At 58.2% G+C, this 12,465-nt stretch overlaps 1 protein-coding gene across 2 annotated transcripts in view; it reads right to left on the bottom strand.

The window, feature by feature from the left end:
* SPIRE2 (spire type actin nucleation factor 2) overlaps positions 1-12,465 on the bottom strand; it is a 42,480-nt gene that overhangs the window by 10,863 nt on the left and 19,152 nt on the right. For both annotated transcript variants that reach the window (XM_025370698.1, XM_025370699.1), the window contains exons 3-10: positions 10,514-10,870; positions 7,561-7,641; positions 7,277-7,441; positions 5,941-6,027; positions 5,515-5,638; positions 2,635-2,804; positions 1,793-1,982; positions 311-423 (exon numbers count right to left, since the gene is read on the bottom strand). In XM_025370698.1, the coding sequence (XP_025226483.1) occupies positions 311-423; positions 1,793-1,982; positions 2,635-2,804; positions 5,515-5,638; positions 5,941-6,027; positions 7,277-7,441; positions 7,561-7,641; positions 10,514-10,870 (1,287 nt within the window). The remainder of the gene's footprint in view (positions 1-310; positions 424-1,792; positions 1,983-2,634; positions 2,805-5,514; positions 5,639-5,940; positions 6,028-7,276; positions 7,442-7,560; positions 7,642-10,513; positions 10,871-12,465) is intronic.

The following is a 12,465-nucleotide window of genomic DNA, read 5'->3' as shown; positions in this document are numbered from 1 at the left end:
CCTCCCAGACAGGCGCTCAGACCACGCCCCCCAGACAGGCGCTCAGACCACGCCCTCTGAGACAGGCGCTCAGACCACGCCCCCCAGACAGGCGCTCAGACCCGCCCTCCCAGACAGGCGCTCGGACCACGCCCCCCACACAGGCGCTCGGACCACGCCCCCCACACAGGCGCTCGGACCACGCCCCCCAGACACTGCTCACACTATGCCTCAGGCAGGGCCTCAGTACTGAACACCTGGCTGGCAGCAGGAAGGTGGGCGCAAAGACGCCTCCTGGGTCGCCCTGGATGACAACTGCACCCTCACTCACCAGCCACAGGTGTTTGGCATCGGGGGTCATGGAGGCCTCGGGTCTGTCCACGGAGGAGCCCCGGTTGCTGAGTAGGGGGTGGCTGGAGTCAGAGACGCTCGCAGGACAGGTACCTAGGGGAGAGCAGAGGCTCCGTCAGGACTGCCTGACAGGAGCTGTGTGGTAAGAAGGACTGTGCAGAGGGGATGACAGAGATTGTGGAGGGCTCCAGGGGAACCAAGCAAAAGGTCAAGTGGAGAAGCAGCCACGCAGTAGCTACACAGGTAATTCTAGCACTTAGGAGGCCGAGGAGGGTGGAACCTTGAGCCCAGTAGCTCGAGACCACCCTGGGCAACGTAGCGAGACCCTCATCTCTAGAGAAAAATATAAAAGTTAGCCAGGCGTTGTGGAGCACGTTGGTAGTCCTAGCTACTCAGGAGGCTGAGGCGGGCGGATTGCTTGAGCCCAGGAGGTCAAGGCTGCAGTGAGCTATAATGGTGCCTCTGCACTCCAGCCTGGGCACCAGAGCAAGACCTTGTCTCAAAAAGAAGAAGAGTGAAGAGTGAAAAGTGTGGCTTCCACATTGGGACTTTCGTTGGGGCCCATGTGGTATAGAGAGTCCACAGGACCCCCGAAGGGTCCCTGTGTCTGAGCCCCAGAACAAGCTGGCGTGGGCAGTTCTACAGCACCAGTGAGGCAGACTACAGATGCGTGGGGCGGGACCCTCCTCCCACAGTCCACACCTCACACTGGAGCTGGAGGTCGACCTCCCTCCCTCCACCAGCTCCAAGAGGCTGAGGCACAGCTCCAGGTGGGGGAGACCTAGGTTAAGCGAGAGGTTTGGAAGTGGCCTGGCCTGGACCTCCTAACACTGGGAAGGGAGCCATAACCACCAAACGTGATTGTCCCAAGACTCTGGCCTCGCAGGCAGACAAGGAGGCCTGGCCGTGCCTGGTGGGATGTGGTGGGTGGGGTGACAAGAACCCTGAGTTGTGAGGGCTCTCTGTAAAGTTCAGCTCTCACGATGGTAGGAGCAGCCCTGTACAGCCAGCAAGAATCATTCTGTGCTCAGCAGCGCGAAAAGCAGTTGAAGGAACCATGGCGCAGGTTCCAGAGCCATGTGCTGCGAGCCCAGCTGGTTCACTAAGGACACACTGCTCCCTTCTCAGAGGACTAGAAGGGTCCATCACTCATCAACTCATCTAGTTAGCTATCTTTCTATATCCCAATGTTAATAATAATTATGTCTAGGTAATAGAATCATGAGAATTATTTTTAAATATTAAAAAATATTTTTACAATAAATATACATTACTTAATAAGAAGTTTTCAAGTTAAAGGGAGATGCCTGCCTGAGGTGGTGCCCTCTTACAGGCACAAGCTCCCTTGGTCCCTGGGAGCTGCCTGCTCAGGAAGACGTGGGCTGAGGTGGAGGGATGGGTGCCCACAGGATGGGTCGGGGTGGGGGCGAAGGTGGGTACGGGGGTGAGAAGCAGCACTTGCCCTGGTCTCGGGCGCCAGGTCTCCACACACGTGCGCTGCCAGCTCGGGGCCGTGGTGGCTCCATCCCTCCTGGGGGCTGGGTGGCCGACTGCAGGCCAGAGGCCACCTCACTTCGGAGCTGGGCCAGGTCATGCTCTGAGAAGGAGCGGTCCCGTTTCAGCGTCACCTCCCCACACGGAGACTCTTCTTCCTGCAGACACACCAGACGCAGCCCTGCCCTAACAATGCCCACCAGTGCCTCCTGCCCATGCCTGGACCGAAGCAAAGGACCCAGGGGTGCCGCTGGGTCTGCTGCGATGTGGGGCAGCCTGCACCCACTTCCCAGCCTGCCCGCCTCTGGGCAGTTCATGGCAAGCACCCTAATAACCAAGCCCTTCCCCAAGGCCTTCTGGAAAGTCCTGGAAATTGACAGGTCTAGTGTCAGATGGAGGCAGAGCCCTCTGGGATGGCCCCCAACAAGGCCATCACCAGCCCTTCTGTGAAGAGAGAAGCATTCCATTCACAGGGCAGCCAGGGTGGGCAGGGAGCCTCGCTGGGACCACCTTTCCACATCAACTAGTGGGGGGCTCAGTTTCCTGGGCCTGAGACAGCGAGGCACTTCCGCCGTCAGCCTTCCATCGTCTGTGGGAGGAGGCAGCCCAGGCCCTCTCCCAGAGTCACCCTTCTGAGCGGCCAAGATGGCAGGGTGCCCGAGCCCCACAGGCCTCCTCCTAGGGCAGGACGTCAGTTTCAAGGGAGGGCCCCTGGACAGGGGACACCACACTCGCTGCTGCCCCCAGCTTAGCTTAGCCCTTCTCACTTCCTTGGCCCCCACCCTCCCATTAATACCCACGGGCTCTGACCTCAGATGTGTTCATTTCCTCCATCTCCGCCAAGGTGGGCGCCTTGAGCAGAACACGGGGCCGCGGGCGCTGGGCACTGCCCCCAGCATCTGTGACCGACAGGTTGATGCAGGAGGTGGACTTGGCATCTCCAGAGCAGGCGTTGAGGATGCAGGGCAGAGACCCAAACCCTGGGGAGACGGGAGCCAAGCAGGACAGGCCAGTGAACGGGGAGACAGCAGGCAGGAGCTGACAGCTTTGTGTGCACCAGCTGGCTAAATTCCCTGACTTTGCAGAAGGGAAAACTGAGGGCTAGCCAGCCATTTAAAAAAAGGAGGAACTAGGCTGGGCGCCGGAGCTCAGGCCTGTAATCCCAGCTACTCAGGAAGTTGAGGCAGGATAATCACTTGAACCCGGGAGGCGGAAGTTACAGTGAGCCGAGATTGTGCCACTGCACTCCAGCCTGGGGGACAGAGCAAGACTCCATCTTAAAAAAAAAAAAGGAAAATGAACTCCAGCCTAGAGATCTGCCTAGTGTCTCAGAGGCAGAGCAGATGCAGGACTGGAGTTTGCCATCTCATGTAAGGAATGGTGCAGCACTGAAGGCTCTCAGTGACCTTTCACAAGGAGAATTAGGTCTCAGACATTTGAACAAATGCCTGTCTTGGGGCCGGGCGCGGTGGCTCATGCCTGTCATCCCAGCACTTTGGGAGGCTGCGGTGGGCGGATCACCTGAGGTTGAGAGTTTGAGACCAGCCTGGCCAACATAGTGAAACCCCATCTCTACTAAAAATACAAAATTAGCCGGGCATGGTGGCAGGTGCCTATAATCCCAGCTACTCAGGAGGCGGAGGCAGGAGAATCACTTGAACCCGGGAGGCAGAGGTTGTGGTGAGCTGAGATCGTGTCACTGCACTCCAGCCTGGGCAACAAGAGCGAAACTCCGTCTCAAAAAAAAAAAAAAAAAGAAAGAAAAGAAAAACATTTGCCGGGCGCAGTGGCTCAAGCCTGTAATCCCAGCACTTTGGGAGGCCGAGATGGGCAGATCACGAGGTCAGGAGATCGAGACCATCCTGGCTAACACAGTGAAACCCCGTCTCTACTAAAAAAAATACAAAAAACTAGCCAGGCGAGGTGGCGGGCGCCTGTAGTGCCAGCTACTCGGGAGGCTGAGGCAGGAGAATGGCCGGAACCCGGGAGGCGGAGCTTGCAGTGAGCCGAGATCGCGCCACTGCACTCCAGCCTGGGTGACAGAGCGAGACTCCGTCTCAAAAAAAAAAAAAAAGAAAAGAAAAACATTTTAAAAGTTTGCTTTTATTCTATTTTTCTTCTAAATGCTGAAATGTGTCATACTATTGCAAACTATGTAGACTGGCAAATACACGTCAAGTCCAGGATAACAGGGTATAAGATCATGTTAGGCGTGGTGGCTCACACCCATAATCCCAGCACTTTGGGAAGCTGAGGCAGAAGGATCACTTGAGCCCACAAGTTCAACACCAGCCTGGGCAACAGAGCAAGACCGTGTCTCTACAAAAACACAAAAAATTAGCCGGGCGTGGTGGTGCATGCCTGTTGTCCCAGCTACTCGAAAGGCTGAGGTGGGAGGATCGCTTGAGCCTGAGAGGTTGAGGCTGCGTGACCTATAACGGTGCCACTGCACTCCAGCCGGGGTCTCAAAAAAAAAAAAAAAGACATAGGAAATTCCAATGGCCTTGTGAAGTTTTTAATGAGATGCATAAAAAGTGATTTTTTTTTGTTTTGAAACTAGGTCTCACTCTGTCACCCAGTCTAGAGGGCAGTGGTACGATCATGGCTCACTGCAGCACCAACCTCTCAGGCTCAAGCAATCCTCCCACCTCAGCCCCTGGAGTACCTGGGATTACAGCCATGTGCCACCACACCTGGCTAATTTTTCTTTGAAATTTTTGGCAGAGATGAGGTCTCACTATATTGCCCAGGCTGGTCTCGAACTCCTGGGCTCAAGTGATCCTCCTGCTTCAGCCTCCCAAAGTGCTGGGATTACAAGGCGTGAGCTACTGAGCCCAGCCTCAAAATTTCTTATTTTTGGCCAGGTGCAGTGGTTCACACCTTTAATGCCAGCATTTTGGGAGGCCGAGGCGGGCAGTTCACTTGAGCCCAGGAGTTTGTGTCCAGCCTGGCCAATATGGTGAAACCCTGTCTCTACTAAAACTACAAAAAAACCCACAAAAAATTAGCCAGGCGTGGTGGCACGTGCCTCTAATCCCAGCTACCCAGAAGGCTGAGGCATGAGAATCGTTTGAACCTGGGAGGCGGAGGGTGCAGTGAGCCGAGGTAGCACCACTGCACTCCAGCCTGGGCAACAGAGCGAGACTCCATCTCAAACAAATATATACATATTATTTTAATTTAGTTTAATTTTTTTTATCCCCAAGTAATCTGAGTTTCAAAAGCCTGTGTGCCTCAAAAATTAAGATGTTCTAGGCCAGGCGCAGTGGCTCAAGCCTGTAATCCCAGCACTTTGGGAGGCTGAGGCGGGTGGATCACAAGGTCAGGAGATCGAGACCATCCTGGCTAACACCGTGAAACCCCATCTCTACTAAAAAAATACAAAAAAAACTAGCCAGGCGTGGTGGCGGGCGCCTGTAGTCCCAGCTACTCGGGAGGCTGAGGCAGGAGAATGGTGTGAACCCGGGGGGCGGAGCTTGCAGTGAGCCGAGATCATGCCACTGCACTCCAGCCTGGGGCACAGAGCAAGACTCCGTCTCAAAAAAAAAAAAAAAAAAGATGTTCTGTGTCTTCCATGGGTTCAGGCGCCCTCAGGGAAATGCCACCTTCCAATGTGCAACCTGACTAGGGGAATGGGGGGCCCCACCAGGGGCACAAGGGTCTCTCTTCTCCCGCCATCCCTTCGCTCACCGCGGGCAGCCCAGCCCTCGCCCTGCACTGGACGCAGCCTCCGCTCCTGCTTGATCTCCTCTAGGATCTTCTCATGCAGGGACCTCTGCTTCGGTGGCAACGGGCGCAGCCGCCTCTCAGAGACCTGCAGTGGGGAAGCAGGCCATGACACGGGCCCACTCTGGAGTCGGAAGAGCCGGCCAGGCCCACCCGGAGGGAGTGCTGCTCCCGGGGGCTCTGCATGCACCTGGGGTGGGGTGGGCATGGCTCACATGGCCCCTTCCCAGAAAGAGGGCCCAGGGCCACACAGCCCCAGGCTGGCCCACAGGCAAGAGGAAGCCAGCCCGCCTCACCCATGACACAGACGCGCTGGGACACCTCCCAGGCTGGCCACAGGACAGCACCAGGCCCCGGGCGGCCCCTGAGGAGGAGGAGGCGGGGCGGCACCTGCTTCAGTGGAGGCCGTGAGCGGATGAAGTCCAGGATGAGCTCGTGAGCGTCCTTCTTCACCCGGGGTGGGATGTCCCCATCCACCTGCGGGGAGGATGGCTGATCTGAGGCCCTGCAGGGACCATCCGCTAGAGCAGGGGACTGGGAGAGGCTCGCTCAGCCTGGTCTTCACACCTACCCATCCTCCCACTCTCAGCTCGTGGGGACCCAGCTGCTTCCCTAGGAAGCGCACGGCAGACCCACAGGCCATGCTCTGGGCGGCCACATCATCCACGGTCTGATGTGTCCCCTCCCGGCTGCCCCAGTCTCCAGCACCTGGGACTCATCTGGAGGTGGGGTGGGGTGGCACACACCTCACAGGGGCATCGTAAGAGCCATGCTGCCGGGCGTGGTGGCTCACGCCTGTAATCCCAGCACTTTGGGAGGCTGAGGCGGGCGGATCACAAGGTCAGGAGATCGAGACCATCCTGGCTAACACGGTGAAACCCCGTCTCTACTAAAAATACAAAAAATTAGCCGGGCGAGGTGGCGGGCGCCTGTAGTCCCAGCTACTCGGAGGCTGAGGCAGGAGAATGGCGTGAACCCAGGAGGCGGAGCTTGCAGTGAGCTGAGATGGTGCCACTGCACTCCAGCCTGGGCAACAGAGCGAGACTCCGTCTCAAAAAAAAAAAAAAAAAAAACCCCCAAAAAAACCAAAAAAAAAGAGCCATGCCAGCGCATCCTAAGGGCTCCATGAGTTTTGTTAAAGCAAAAATATCCTATAGCCAGGCCAGGCAGGTGGCTCACGCCTATAATCCCAGCACTCTGGGAGGCCAAGGCGGGCAGATCTCAAGGTCAGGAGATCAAAACCATCTTGGCTAACACAGGGAAACCCCGTCTCTACTAAAAACACAAAAAATTAGCTGGGCGTGGTGGCGGGCACCTGTAGTCCCAGTTACTTGGTAGGTTGAGGCAGGAGAATCGCTTGAACCCAGGAGGCGGAGCTTGCAGTGAGCCGAGATCGCGCCATTGCGCTCCAGCCTGGGCGACAGAGTGACTCTGTCTCAAAAAAGAAAAAAAAAAAATCCTACAGCCTTGGCTCTTGTGGCCTCCAGGGGCCATCCCTGGTCCTCCAGAACCTTCCGCACTTCCCTTCCCTGCCTGATTACTGTCCCCGAAGTGATAACGAGCTGTGGGAATTGGGGCCACATCTCCCTAATCCATGTTCTACCGCCCAGTACCCAGCACAGAGAGCAGGGACCCTGGGCCCCTCTTCCAGGTGGGCCGCCCAACGGCCAGGCTGCCCCTCGGCGGCCGTCCCACTCGCCACGACTTCCACGGCCGCCCCGCTCACCATGACCTTGCGGAGCTTGTAGTTCCGGGCCCGGATGTCCTGCATTAGCATCTCGAAGGGTGTGAGCTGGAACTCGGTGGGGAGGGGGTTGAACTCCTGCTCCTGCACCTTCTTCAGCTTCACTCCGTGGCGGAGCTCCCGCATGAGCTGAACCCACAGCCGGGCCTGGGCCCCGAGGAAAGAGACCGGCTGTCAGCCCCAGGTAAGGCTCCACGGCCCTCCAGGCAGAGACCCCCGGCAGGCTGGGCGGCGTAGTGGCCCGGTCAGGCAGGAGCGGGTCTTACCCAGTCTGTGTGACCCAGGCTGTCCAGCTCTGCCTGTGGCGTCTCCACCTGCGGCTCGTCCTCCCGAAGCTTCTGCAGCATCTGTGCCCACACACGCTCGTTAGTCCAGGGGAAGGATGAGAATGGCGAACGCAGGACAGGCCCCGTCCGTCAGGGACACGGCCACGTGACGGGGGCTCCACTCAACCAGCCAGAAAAGAGATAAGTGGGCATTTTGGCCCAGGCTTCAGGACTCGAAAAGATATCTGGGGAAACCGAGTCATCGCCACAGGTGGCTGACACAGGTGTGGAGGCTCCACTCTCCCCATTTCGTTCAGCTCTCAGTTCACACGGCGCTTCCTCAGGTGGGCCATGCACCCCGCCGCCCCCCGGGCCCCTGTAGCTGCTCTAGGTCCCAGCCTGGCCTTTATGCTGAGCTGCTTCTCTGAGCAGCGTCTGGGGCTTGGTGCAGTGTGGCACAGGCCAGTTTTTGTGCGTGGCTTGAGTGAATGGACACATGGTGGAAGGTGGATGGGAGGGTGGATGAGTTGCTGCCCAGTAAGTCCAGGGAAACAGACATGGGTATGTGCTTTGTGAACTGGGGAAGGTGCCAACCCTGTGGTGAGGGCCTGTTTGGGAAGTGCTCTGTGCTGAGAACATGGGAAGAAGGTGCAGTACCTGCTGCCTGGGTCACGCACGATCTCGGTGGCACAGAGCATCTGCTCTCACGAAGTCCCAACCCTAGAGAAGCACCTGCCCTATGGCACAGTCCCCACAACCAAGACAGAACCGGTCACCCTGGCTTCTGCCCCAGGTACCTGCCACGCTGCTTTGGGACACTCCCTGGGCAGCACAAGGTGTGAGTCTGCCCACAGGCCTCATGTATGCCAGCCCAGGGCAAAGGGCACACAGGGTGGCACTCCTGTCCTTCCCGGAACACCTGTACCTATTCCTAAGCAGGCCGCTCCCGGCCAAAATGCCAGCGGACACAGCTACACCCCATGGAGTAACCCTTCTCTCGCTTCGTCCCACCACGAACTCCCCAAACTTCGCCTCGGTCAACTGCCTGCATGCAGAGCCGTTTCCTCCTAAAGAAAGAGCTTCCTGGCCGGGCACAGTGGCTCACAGCTGTAACCCCAGCACTCTGGGAGGCCAAAGCAGGAGGATCACTTGAGCCCAAGAGTTTGAGACCAGCCTGGGTAATACAGTAAGACCCTGTCTCTAAGAATAAAAGAGCTTTCATTGTCTGAGTAAGAAACTGATCTGAGCAGCAGAAAACAGCCTGATCAGAGACAGAGACACAACAGCATGAGGACCATCTGCTAATTGTGGGGAACGTTAGAAGCATGTCCCAGGAGGCCAAGGGGGAGCTGAGAGGGAGGGCGGAAGATGGGCCATGGGATCTATGGGGTGAGAGAGGGACAGAAGATGGAGCATGGGATCTGGGGGATGAGAAGGAGGATGGAAGATGGACCATGGGATCCGGGGGGTGAGAGAGAGGGCAGAAGATGGGCCATGGGGCCTGGGGGGTTAGGAGAGAGCAAAGATGAACCATGGGATCCAGGAGCTGAGGGGGAGGACGGAAGATGGACCATGGGATCCGGGGGTGGGAAGAAAGCCGTCCAACCGTGGTGCACGCTTGGGCTGCAGATGAGGCCAAGCAGCTCAGGCTGCCGCCCGGTGTCAAAACCACCTGCTACGGCTCAGAGGGAACCTTTCTTGGTTAGAGGACAAGAGAGACACAGCATCATAAAGGGTCAGGGAGGAATGAAGGACCAGCATCAGTTAACTTTGAAGACATCTTCTGCCACCGAGGCAAGAAGGGATCCCCTGCCTCTCCAAGGCCTGGCTTTCTCCTCTGTGAGATGCTGATAGGAGAAAAGGCAGAGCCCACATGTGCAGAGACCCCATGACACAGAAGCACATCAGCTCCCTTGGGGCAGCAGCCGTGCCCAGGGAGAGGCTGGGAGAGTCAGAGAGGGATGGTTGAGTCCACGGAGAGAGGTAGGAGGCCCAGGGGAGAACTCTGGCTTGGGAGCCATGTCAGAGCCAGCACTGCCCGACTCTTGCTTTGTGGCTTTGGGCAACGGTCCCAGCCTCCGAGCCTGCACCTGCTCAGCTGTCAAATGGCCCCTCCAGCTGTAAGGGGCAGGGGAGTGAGGCTGGGTTGTCACAGGACCAGCAGGTGGGTTTTCCCACCCAAAGCTCCAAGCAAGTCGCTGAGCCTTTCTGTGATTCCTGAGTATAGAGGGGGCCACCTTTGGCATCGTATTTCAGAAGGAACCAGGGCCTGGAGAGGCTGGTGGGGAGGCAGGGCGAAGGACGCCCTCTTGCAGATGTAAAAGAGAGCACAATGGGTGCCGGGACAGGGTAACAACTTAGAGGCAACAGGAGAGAGCAGTTGGGGAAGGGGCTGAGCCCATCGCTTAACTTCTCTGGTAAGAAGCAAGTGTGAGGCCGAGCGCGGTGGCTCACGCCTGTAATCCCAGCACTTTGGGAGGCTGAGACGGGCAGATCACCTGAGGTCAGGAGTTCAAGACTAGCTTGGCCAACATGGTGAACGCCTGTCTCTACTACCAGGTGTGGTGGTGGTGCCTGTAATCCCAGCTACTTGGGAGGCTGCAGCAGGAGAACTGCTTGAACCTGGGAGGTGGAGGTTGCAGTGAGCCGAGATCCAGCCACTGCCCCTCCAGCCTGGGTGACAGAGTGAGACCCTGTCTCAAAACAAAACAAAAAACAAAAAACAAAACAAAACAAAAAAACAAGGAAGTGTGAGGGTTAAGTGGGAATACATAACGCCAGCAGCAGTCACACCGAGGACCTGACTTTCTGTCCACCAAGAGCCCGGCCTTGCCAGTCTCCTCCCACACGCAGGCACCTCCTTGGCCCCCGGCACCCCCCACGGTCGCCCCCACGCACCGCTCGCCTCCTTGGCCCCCCGGACCCCCCACGGTCGCCCCCACGCACCGCTCACCTCCTTGGCCTCCCGGACCCTGGCCAGGAAGGCCCGCAGCTCCAGCGTCTCCACGAAGAGCGCGCGGCACACGGCCTGGTAATGCGCCTGGGCGCCCCGGGGGTCGGTCAGCCGCGCCGCGCACAGCCGCATGGCCTGGGCAAAGGTGCGCACACTGCGGGGGACGCCCTCGGCCTCCTCCTCCTCCTCGGGACCCCCGTAGCCCTCATCCGCGGCACCGCAGCTGCTGTCCTCGCTGTCGTTGTTGGCCATGAGGTCGATGAGCCGCTCCAGCTGCGGGCTGAGTTCGCGCTCCTCGCTCTCGTCCAGCCCCCAGTCCAGCGCGCGGTAGATGGCGAAGCCCAGGGACTGCACGGTCTGCGGGACAGGGGCGCGGTCACCGGGCGGTACTGCAGGGGGGTGGGGCGGGGAGGCGGGGAGGGGAGAAGGCGGCTGGTGGGTGTAGAGGGCCCAGCACCCGGCCAGGGAGACAGCAGCTGTCGGTCCGGTCCGGAGACTAAGGCACAAGCAAGATACGGACCGGACAAAAAGGATGTGCCCGGCTGGGCGCGGTGGCTCACGCCTGTAATCCCAGCACTTTGGGAGGTCGAGGCGGGCGGATCACGAGGTCAGGAGTTCAAGACCAGCCTGACCAACATGATGAAACCCCGTCTCTACTAAAAATACAAAAATTAGCCAGGCGTGGTGGTGCACACTTGTAATCCCAGCTACTCGGGAGGTTGAGACAGGAGAATCACTTGAACCTGGGAGACGGAGGTTGCAGGGAGCCGAGATCAGGCCTCTGCACTCCAGCCTGGGCAACAGTACAAGACCCTGTCTCAAAAAAAAAAAAAGAAATTGAAGTTTTTTAAAACGCACATTAAAAATCAGTGAAGCTTCACAGTAGAGACCTGATTTCCATCATCTACCACAAAGGGCACCGGTGCGTCTGTGGCGTGACCTGGCGGCGGGCTGACATGCGCCGACTTCGGGACCCACAGGCCCAGGTGGCCCCCAGGTGGTCAGGTCTGCTAGGACAGGGAGGCAGAGGCAGCACAGCTGGACACGGGAGGTCGATGACAACTACAAGGACACTCTAAGTTGCACCGCGCTATGTTCCATGTCTTAAAGGGTTCTCATAGTTTCCCTTTACAAGTTAAGAAAGATCCACACACAAACACAACTACAGCACTCCTTATGTCAGATGCTGTGCCTGGCCCGGCACAGCACGTACCAACCTCACCTCCAGCCACACTGACGTAGGGACAGGGACGGAGGCGTGGAGAGGTCGGTCCCCTTGACCATAGTCTCGACTGGCCAAGCTGGATCAGGACGGGGGTGCTGCTCATGGCCCCTCAGCTCTGTGCCACGCTGCCAGGGTGGGGGACCATGATGCGGCAGATCGAGCCACACCTCCCCCAAGCACTGTCCACTTCCTGGGGCCACTTTGCCTGAGCGGCCCTGCAGGGGGCCCTTTGGCCTCTCATTTAGTGTACACTCCCCTCCCACCCACTGCTGGGAGCCCAGGAAACCTGAGCCTGAGCCTGCAGCAAAAATTCACAGAAGGCCCTGGAACCTGCCTCGTCTGTCCTGCAGAAACACCACAGAAGGCTCTAGAACCTGCCTCGTCTGTCCCGCAGAAACACTGCAAAAGGTCCTAGAACCTGTCTAGTCTGTCCTGTAGAAACGCCGCAGAAGGCCCTGGAACCTGCAGGGGCACTGGCGGGAAGCGTGTGTGTCTGTGGGAGTGGAGCCCCAGCCGACCCTGGGAGCTCACTGTTGTCTCATCTCCACTGTAGATGGACAAGACTCATCCTAGAATCAAGGTCAGAGGGCACGGCAGCAGCCAAGGCCTAACCAGTGACAGCAGGGCTCTGGCCAGGGCTCGGGGGGTCCCCTGGGGCAAGGGATCTCCAGAGAGGAATCTTAGGGCCCCTCCTGGGCACAGTGACAAACAGAGGGCGGGGTGTGAG

The sequence above is a fragment of the Theropithecus gelada genome, chromosome 20, assembly GCF_003255815.1.
Source record: "Theropithecus gelada isolate Dixy chromosome 20, Tgel_1.0, whole genome shotgun sequence".
Classification (NCBI taxonomy): Eukaryota; Metazoa; Chordata; class Mammalia; order Primates; family Cercopithecidae; genus Theropithecus; species Theropithecus gelada.
This window is presented reverse-complemented; position numbering and strand designations above follow the sequence as displayed.